The following is a 10,207-nucleotide window of genomic DNA, read 5'->3' on the forward strand; positions in this document are numbered from 1 at the left end:
ATTATAAAGATGGAGATAAAGAATAAATTTGCTCTTATAGCTAGCTACATATCTACATGTGCTAAATGTTATATTTTTATGTTATTTTCTCTTTCATGAATGAAATTGGTGATGTGAACATTCACTTAATTTAGCAAATTCAACTCGGTGTAATGTCACAAATCATTTAATTTGAGTCATGCCTTCCATCCAATTTGTCGTGCTGGCATGCAAATTCACTTGCCACAAGTTTTGTGTAAACTAAAAAGGCAAAATGACATACTTGTCACACAATTGAAAATAATATTCAATTGCATGCCACAAGCAATCTCAATCACCTCTTTATAATACTCATTCACTTCTTCAACAACTTAGCGATCTCAATCTGCACAGAGATATGAAACCAACAATGATGGATGGGTTACTACCTTCATTGATAATGGTTCTTGTGCAGTTTGAGTTTGCGGGAATGAACATTTTCTCTAAGCTCGCCATGGATTCGGGCTTGAACCCGTTTATACATGTCGCATATCGTCAAATCTTTGCTTTTCTTTTTCTGGCACCCGTGGCTTATTTCATTGAAAGGTAATGCACCATATTTTAAATGACTTTAGTGACTATTTTTATTACCGAATTTTTGTCGCAACGTTAACGACAAAATTTACGAATGAAACTTTTTACGACTGATTTTGTTTTGCCCGCTAACCCGATGGGGTTGTTGTTTTTGTCGTTAGATATTCCAGTTGCTTTCGTCATTTTTCTAGTAGTGATATACATAATTACACGCTATTTTAGTTTGGTTTTAGAAAATCTATGTACTTTCTGTCAGTTGTTATTATGAAAGATGTTTACAGGGAAAGAGATATACAAAAATCATTTTTGCAAAAAATGTTAACACTTATAAATTTATACAATAGCTAAATTGTTATGTTTACCTGGTTGTAGAGGGAAAAGACCTCCGATGACGCTGGCAGTTCTCCTCCAAGTTTTTTTATGTTCCATTTTCGGGTGAGTTTAATAATGTTTTTGAACGGCTTTATATAACACTCAACAGGTATTGAATGACAACTTTAATATGATTAATATGTTTTAGACTAATTTGTACTCCGATAACTAAATTAAATCTTGATGTTACACGAACTATATTTTCAATATACACCTTAAGTTGTTTCTCACATTTTAGGGTTAATTAATTGTTTTCAGGTTGACATTAAACCAAATCACATACTTTATTGGTTTGAAGAAGTCGACGCCAACCATCGCTTGCGCACTATCGAATCTACTGCCGGCACTCACGTTTATCCTTGCCGTCGTATTCAAGTAATAACGCGGTGTGGTTATATTATATTAAGTTGCTTTCACTTTAAATCATACTATTTATTGTTGGATTTCGTAGGCAAGAAAAGGCAAAGTTGAACACGACGGGCGGACAAGCAAAGTTGATCGGAACATTTGTTGCGGTTGGTGGTGCGATGATACTGTCAATGTACCATGGACCGGTTGTGCCTATCCGTCAGTCCCCTATTCATTTACGCATTGCGAACAATGTGGTTAATGATCCTGGTCAAGGAAACTTCTTCGGACCCTTTCTAGTCATTGTTAGTGCTCTAACTTGGGCAATATGGTTCATCATCCAAGTAAGGCTTTCCTGTATTGAATTTTCTTTTAGCATACAAGTTATATATTTCCTGTAATAACACCTAAATGCATTTTATTATTTCTTATGTTTCGATTTAAATTTATTTAAAAACCGAGTTGTATAAAAACTTATCTTTTAGAAACATCTTGGTTTGTATAAAATTTATGTTAAAATATAGAAAAAAAAAGAAAGATTTGATTTTTAAAAATTTCTAGACACTACATCTTATTAGAAAGAAATGCATAATATTTAATTTATTTTTAATTAAAACTTAAAAAGGAAAAAAGAAAAGTAAAATAAACTTTACGTAACTGAAATGGCTATATCACATTATCACATATTGCAACTTTAATCTTTTCCAATACCAAGTTGCTATCTTGACAGTGACTAACCTAGAATCAAATTCAAAAAAAAAAAAACAAAAAAAAAATTTAGTTTATACAACCAGTTCTTTAAAATAAATTCTTCAGTATCTTGTTTTTAATAGACTAATTTGCTAATTATTCAGGCAAAAATGGGCGACATATATCCTGTTCCGTATTCAAGCTCAGCTTTGATGTTGGGGATGGCGACCATCGAATGCTCGATAGTTGGGATGATCGTGGTTCCACATAAACGAGAATGGGCCTTGTTTCCAGCCATCAGGGCGGTGGCATGTATTTATGGGGTATGCTATGAGCCATTAGTTTGTGTATATATAAGAAAACGATCGAAATACAAAGTAATTTATCTATATTGAAACTATAGATCGACATTTATTAAAGTAAGAGTTTTAAAAATGAAAACAATTAATAAAGTAATAATTAATAAACGTTTTTGGTTACCTCCTTTTGTTTTGGCACTGATTTAGTGTTCATCGGAACCAATATATATATATAATATGAACTACATGATTGCGCACAGGGAGTTGTTTGTTCAGGGATTGGGGTCTGCATGATGACATGGTGCATCCACAGGAAAGGGGCGTTGTTTGTTTCGGTGTTTAGCCCGTTGTTGTTGGTTATTGTTGCTGCACTGAGTTGGGCGTTTCTACTTGAAAAGTTATGTGTTGGAACGTAAGTGTGCATGATGTCACAACTCGACTAAGCTTGATTATTAGTGAACGAGCATGTTTAACGATTTGATTAACGCATGCAGGGTTTTAGGGTCGGTGTTGATTGTGATGGGACTTTATAGTGTGCTATGGGGAAAGAGCAAGGAGATGGAACTCCATAAAGTCCAGGACACAAAGGAAGATATCGAAATGCATTGATTGATTTATGCATAAACAACTGGTTAAAGAATAAAATATGACTTGATGAGACTACATAATAATAATTATATGATAATAAAGATTATGAAATATTGATATTTGAAAACTATTTCACAAACAGTGTGAAATGATGTTTTTGAGATTTGAAAAATATTTTACAAACACTTATGGTTAAAAGAAGAATGATTGAATTTAAAAAGAAAATATCCAAGATTTTTGAACAAGATCAATAAAATCCACAAGTCATGCAATTTTACAACTATAATAGACATTTTGGACCTAGTGACTTAACTATTTACTTATTTAGTGAATTAAATTGAAAGGATGAGGGATTTGAATTGTAGGTCCAAAACCGGATCTGACAAACGAACGGCTTGGTTCTTGATAAACGCTCGAGACAGGTGTGGTGAAACAAACGACCGAACATAAATAATGTAACAATAAAATAAAGGAACGATCTCGTAACCTGTACAAAAGATTCATAATATTAAACAGACCGATCCCACCCAATGTGAGCTCCCCTTGGGTGGTTGTTTACACACACTAAAACTAACAACATAAGGCTCTATTTATAGCCAAACAACTAACATTCTAGAAGCATTCTCCCGTTGAAGCTAAACGCGTGCCTGAAGCTCTCGTCTCGTGTCCGGATGTCTCGCCGACATAAATTATTAACTTGACCGTAAATATATAATGGGTTTCGTAATTTGATATCGTAAGTCACAACTTTTTGGCTTTACATGAATAATAAAGTTAAAGCAGATCCAATGTAGAGAAGTATACCGGCAAGTGTTGGTAAAGTACTTATTTTGTGATGATAAAAATAGTCTTAAGATAACAGTATATATGATCGTAGTCTCCCAACCCATTTACTGGATCATGTAACAAACATTATAAGCAAAAGATAAAAATCAACAAGAGTTTCGTGAACAAGAGTTTCGTGACCATGGATCGAAAAAAACTTTACGATAAAGAATCATGAAAGAAATCATAACTACAATACATGGCTCATGTCTCGGTTCCACTGTGTGTACCGTGCTACTCTAGAAGAAATTTTATAAGATTAAAATTCTCAAGGAGAGCTATCTAGCTTAATGGATATGACATCTATTCATTAGTATGTTACTCCATATAGAACAAAGCTAATTCACTTTAGATTTTTTGATGAAAACTTTAAAAGTTTAGATAAGTTTGCTTTTATAAAATTTACGAGTCAAAGAAATTTGAAAGAAATCTTTCCTAATACTATATATAAATTTCAATCAAATTAAAGCAAAAGAAGTAGGTTACGCTACTGAGGTAATCAACCAAATTGGCATCTTGATTTCTTTAGAAACTTGAATAGCAACAAATCATTTTTCTTGTATATATATCCATTAAATGGAAGGCACATTAATGTTACATAAATTTTTGGATTACTTTAAGAGAGTTCAACCCGACATCAGTTGCGCTACATGTTTGTATCTTGTAATTGTCTGTGAAGACTTTTAATGACTTTGGTTAGCATTTGTATTTAGTATTCACCTTACATGTTAGATTATGGGGCTCAACTGAAAACTGTCTTATGGTTTGCTAGAGATGTAATCGGAACTGGAATCAAGCATCCTGTCATTTTAACTTAGGTTTTCTATGAATGGATTTCACGTAGAATCATTTACATGTTGAATTGATCGATGAAGCAAACACGACCAATATGTTTATCCGAGCCAAAACATAAACCTAACCCTAACCATTTTATATCAAAGTATTAGCTAAAGGCTCTCATATGTTAAAACAGAAAAAGTTTAGAAAACAATTAAAGAAATCCATTTGCATGAAGATAATAGCCAAACCCACTTGTTCAGTCCTAAAAGCACAAAATGTGTCACAGTTGTTGAAGGTTTGATGAAGAGCCAAAATGTCATTCCTAAATCATCAGTAAAATATAGTTATTAAAAGTACGGCAAATAAAAAGTTGATCTTGCAGGCTGCGGCTACACCTTCAAAAGAAAAACATCACTTATTCATCACCATATTCTTCATTAGTGTAGGTCCTCTAGATGGATCTAACAACTTTACTCGAATCAATCCTTGTTGTTAGTTAGCGGAAATCACTAACAACTCTCGGATCTTAGTTTTGTTTATAAAAAAAGGAGAAAAGATGAAAGGTGGAGAGAAACTTTATTTCCTGAGAGTTGTGTGAATATGGGTTTCTTGGAGAAATGGGTAAAGTGACCCTTTTATAGGGTCCCAATTTCTCGAAAGTTTACATAATAAACGCACAAAATAAACGTAATGAGTACGTGCTATACCGACTAAAAGCAAACTAGAAAGACATACACAATCCTAATAACAATATAGAATATTGGCCCTGCAATCTCCCTCTAGGATTGAGTATGTCGAGAAACTTTAGTCAAGTTCTTTGCTTCGTTTTTATTTCTTGAAACTTAGTACTTGTCTTGATCCAATATCTTGAATGAGATTGGATCTTGGACAATTCTTTATTTTTTGGTCTTGTAGATTTGAATTTCAATCTTATTTTCTGGTAAGGATCGACAACAACAAATTTTAGAAACATCAGATGCGGGAGGCTTGACATCTAATTTTTTTTTGTTAATTTTCTTGAGCCAACTGATTTCTTTCCTTATCTTCAGATACAATCGGTTCATTTATAGGTTCAACCACCAACTTTTACGTTCTCGTTTTCTTATAAGCGCTTCAGCATCTGCAACTTTAGTTTCTAAATCCAAGCAGAGTTGATCTTGATCTACCTGTCCATGTACAACTGCAAAAAACTTAGAATGAATAAGATTCGTTCGCAGACACTCTTGAGGGTCAAAGAAGAATTTGTTCACATACCTTCCCAATTACAGTCCCTCAACTTGTAAGTGATTTGTTTAACTCCTAATTTCCAACAAACTTTGTATGAACGACCTTAACAACATAACACATGATTTTGAATAAAACATGGCTTAATAAAATATGTACGAATACAATAAAAACTTAAAATCTTTTTGACATTTTCATATATTTCAAAATTACAAAAATATACACATAATATTTTGAAGTTGAAACATAAAATAAAAAAAAATAATAAAACAACAAATAAAAGATAGGAGTAAAGATGAACTTAATATTATATATCAAAATTATTTACTTAATAGTTTAGTAAATTATTTTAGTGAGAAAGATTACAATATGGAATCACATTATCTGTTAACGTTCTAGATCACACTTCTATTCGGCTATTATTACGCCAAGAACCCAAAGTCGATTATAGATATAATTTGTCCACTTTAAACTTAACAAGTATTTTGATGTCAACGTGATATGTTATGGTATATAATAGGCGCAATGCTTGTGTGGTCCCCATTTAATCTGACATGTTACAGACTCCATCATACTTTAGGCTTAATTTGCTTTCCCAGGTCACCTCAATTTGACTTATACCTTTCTTATCTGATCACAATACGCTTATTGACACTTGAACAATTTACAACATTGGAAAATTGACTCTATATAGAAAGATTAAAATAAAGGAGAAGTTCAGGGCCTTAACAATCAGGTCTTGTATGACTACAAATACAGAAAGTCCAAGGCTTGAGCAAAAGAAAGAAAACAAAATAAAGCAGAAGATTCAGGGCATTAAAAATCAGATCTTGTGCGACTACAAACATAGAAAGTGTAGGTCCACAAGGGGTCAGATCTAACAACTATCTTGGATCAACCAAACTTGGTGCTAGCGGAATATCACACCAAGGTACCTTGGTCTCGGATCTTGTAGATTTATGTTCGGCTTTTAGTGAGTGAGAGAGAGAGAGAGAGCAAGTGAAGAAAATAAGATTTGACCAAAAGCTTTGTGTTCTCATGCCATGCTTCCTTATTTATAGGAAGCATGCATGAGAATTCTTTTCATTATATTAGTGGCCAATGGGCTTCTTTACATGGCCTTGGGCCCAATTACAAACATTTAAACATACATGCCCTAAACATAACTTTCAATACAAAAGACTCAACAATAAACAAAACGAGGCCCAACAATCTCCCTCTAGTCTTTTGTATTGGAAGCTGTTAGTATCGTACTCCAGAACTCCGTCTTCAGGTAGTGGAATCTCAACAAGTCTTTTGACAAACTTGTTGAAAGCATCAACTATCTTTTCAGTGTTCTGACGGCCTATATCTTCTACAGTGGGAAGGGGTGAGTTGTAAAGCTTTAGAATGTCTTCTTTGCTTAGCTCCATCAGCTCATGTTCATCAAACACTCGTAAATCTTCCATCGTTTTGCAGTGGATGACGGCTTCTCCCGTTGTATTGTCCAGCTCCCAACATATGAAATCATGGAGAAGGTTTGGAAGAAACGGTTCTCTGTGATAAACAATTCGACTGTCTTTGGGAGTTGCATACCTCCACATCACTCTTCGTTTCCCAGTTTCCGTATCAATGTCTCTAGGATTCTTGTATCTCCGGCCTTTAATCACCTCAAAGTTGGCATAATTCAACTTTGATTGCTGACGCAGATGACGCTTAATCCACCCATCGAGATTCTCATCATAACCCCCATCTGCCACTGCCTTTCTAAAGTAGTTTATATCAAGCTTGGGCAGAGACTGCAATTATTTTGAGGTGAGGTAGATGAGGTCTCCCCTTGCCCGACGAATAGCCCAACAACTATTTTCTCTGTCATATCTAGCATATACTATCAGAGAGTCGTCATGATACGGGTAGTTGAGGGAGCGAGAACTTGCACGACTCGTCACATAATGAGTCTTCCTAATTTTCTTCACAGGTTCCTGTGACGAGCCTGCAGTCTGGGCAACCACAGGTTCACTCTCTGGTGCTGACGCCGCTTGATTTTGAGCAGGAGGTGTGTCTGGATTAGGCGATAGTTGATGTAGTCATCTTCTTTAGTTTCCTCAGCCTGAGTAGATAGAACTGGTTCAAGTGTTTTTCCAGATTTTATGAAGTCATCCATCATACCTGCAAATGAACCTGCATCGAGCAGCTCGGTTATATAAACTTTCAATGCCAGCATCGTCCTGTCGCACTTTCTTTGCGACCTCGTATGCGGTGGGATCATCATGCTGCTCTTGATCGTGTGGAGGTGATTGAGTGTTACCTCCACCTCCACCCTCCGCACCGGCTCCGCTATCACCTCCGTCTCCTCCTCCATTGTCATCAAAACTGTCATGGACATTATCGTCCACATCGTCATCATCTTCGTGATCTTTGTCCTCACTATCATTATCACTATCAACCTCATCATCACCTTCTTCAGCTGTCTCGGTTTCCTTAAATAAACCAAACTTCGTCCCTAGTCTCTCCCCTTGATACACATACCCTTTCCCTTTGGTGCTCAACATAATTCCGAAAACCGTCTGTCTAATCATATTCACATGATAGGACTCTGGTTGTGCCTTCTTTCCTTTCTTCTCTTTTCTCGGCTTATGAGCTAGTCTAGGTACTTCGGGAATCATGTCATCCAGTAGCAGCTGAAAAAATCTTGGGTACATTAGCCATGTAGACTTAGTAGACGCATTGGCCAACATACAAAGAAAGAACATACGGGAATAATTGAACTTCTCCCGGTATGTCAACGCGTACATAATCCGTACCCAATCTGCTCCCAAAGTGTCAAAGCCACCCGGTAAATCTGACAAGCTGTGTATAACAACTTGAAATAAGAACCTTCAATAAGGCGGGAGGTGTTTCTTCTCCAATGACTTCCCATCTGTATCATACCCCATATCTTTCACAAACCCAATCAACTTGGCCTTATCTCCCTTTCCGAACAGATAGTTTGGCTCATCCTTGATCTTCAATGCTCGTCTAATATCAGCCTATTTAATCACCAACACCTTTCCTGCTACTTTGGTGACAATAGACAAAGAATCCTCAACTGCTTTCGCATTCACCCAAAATTATGTAACCCACTTTGTGTAAATGGCAGGGTTAGCAGAGATTGCGTACTCCAATGGTGATTGCTTGAGCCCTTTGATCATAGACATGAACACTTTATCTTTCCACTTCACTGGCAACTCGAGAGGACAAAATAGATTATGCAACTAAAATCGAACAAGAAGATCGAGAATCATCATAACTAAGTTAAACACACAACAGAATTATATACAAACAGTTACAACTTAAATAAAGTGTTATATATATACTTATACACAATTAGTTTTAACAAGTTACTAAGTTAATTTTAGTTTATGTTTTGTTGTTATGTTCTTAACAAATTGTTTAAAAGATGTCCACTTATGGTTTAAGTCCAAACAGTCCTTTAGGGTCCAAATCGTCCATTAGCTATCAGTCTCAACCTTCTGAAAATTTTACTAATTAAGAAGAATTTGCATGGAAGAATTCGCATGGAACACTATTCGCTTCGCATGGATGTCTGAAGCGAACAAGATATTCTATTCGCTTCGCATGGGAGTGCGAAGCGAATAAGATATTCCATTCGCTTCGCATGAATCATGCGAAGCGAATAAGATCATTTCATTCGCTTCGCATGGAGCATGCGAAGCAAATACTTTTCCTTGCAAAAAATATCCCTTGCGAATAAACTTCACTTAGGCCGTTTTTGCTCCTTTTTGCTTTCCAACTGGTCGCCTAGACCCGAATTGAAGATCTGGAGAATTTGGGACCATATCGTTTCCATTTACACCTTCAATCGGACTCTATCCGAAAAACCGTAAGTCTACAAACAATACAAACCAAAACCTAAAACTAAGATCTACTGATGATTTTCATGTTCTTAAGCATTACAACAGTTGTATGACCATATTATTTGAACAAACATAAGATCCACCGCGTAGATCTAGTCGACGGTTCATATGAACCACTGCTTAGATCTGAAGGAACCCAGAAAGCAAGAAGAAGAAGAAGGATGTGATACGATGATATACCGAGGGTGTGGGTTCCATTTTCACGGTCGATATGTGATTATGAGACCGATTTGTTGTTGATATGGAGTTAATTGTTAGGGTTTTGAGGGAAGAAGGTAGAGAAAGAATGAGAGAGCAATTTGATAAAGTGAAAGTGAATAGTGAAAGATATTTTGAGTATCCCTTTATATAGGGTTGGCCTATCTCGCGATAGGGTCAAAACATCACGAGTATTCACCGAAAATACGCTCTCAGTCCTCGGTCTTTAAAAATATTTACAAATTCAAACCCGACAAACATTTACCCACTGAATCCAAGCACATGGTTGTTTTTCTAAATTTTGTTTTTTCGGTCCATTGCCGTCAACGTTTGCAAAAATGATCTCATTGACAAAATAAAATTAAACAAAAGTAAAATATTACTAATATTAAAATAAAAATAAAATAAAAAATTAAAAAATAAAAATAAAAATAA

General features: G+C 35.4%; 1 protein-coding gene across 1 annotated transcript; it reads left to right on the plus strand.

Annotated features, from left to right (window-relative positions):
• Window positions 1-388: 388 nt before the first annotated feature.
• Window positions 389-2,870, plus strand: LOC143560591 (WAT1-related protein At1g09380-like). The gene is made up of 7 exons (XM_077048871.1): window positions 389-564; window positions 925-987; window positions 1,183-1,299; window positions 1,376-1,616; window positions 2,127-2,285; window positions 2,522-2,673; window positions 2,756-2,870. Exons 1-7 carry the CDS (start codon window positions 389-391, stop codon window positions 2,868-2,870), a joined length of 1,023 nt encoding a protein of 340 aa, XP_076904986.1.
• Window positions 2,871-10,207: the final 7,337 nt, after the last annotated feature.

This window comes from Bidens hawaiensis, unplaced genomic scaffold (assembly GCF_021521415.1).
Source record: "Bidens hawaiensis isolate Kalapana, Puna unplaced genomic scaffold, B.hawaiensis_p1.1 tig00001143_1, whole genome shotgun sequence".
Lineage (NCBI taxonomy): Eukaryota > Viridiplantae > Streptophyta > Magnoliopsida > Asterales > Asteraceae > Bidens > Bidens hawaiensis.

Excerpts from the sequence above, each read along its gene's own strand:
- LOC143560591 (XM_077048871.1), top strand. The coding sequence starts at position 389 with ATGATGGATGGGTTACTACCTTCATTGATAATGGTTCTTGTGCAGTTT. Across the intron at positions 1,300-1,375 it reads ATCCTTGCCGTCGTATTCAA|GCAAGAAAAGGCAAAGTTGA; the intron begins GTAATAACGCGG and ends TGGATTTCGTAG. Across the intron at positions 1,617-2,126 it reads CAATATGGTTCATCATCCAA|GCAAAAATGGGCGACATATA; the intron begins GTAAGGCTTTCC and ends CTAATTATTCAG.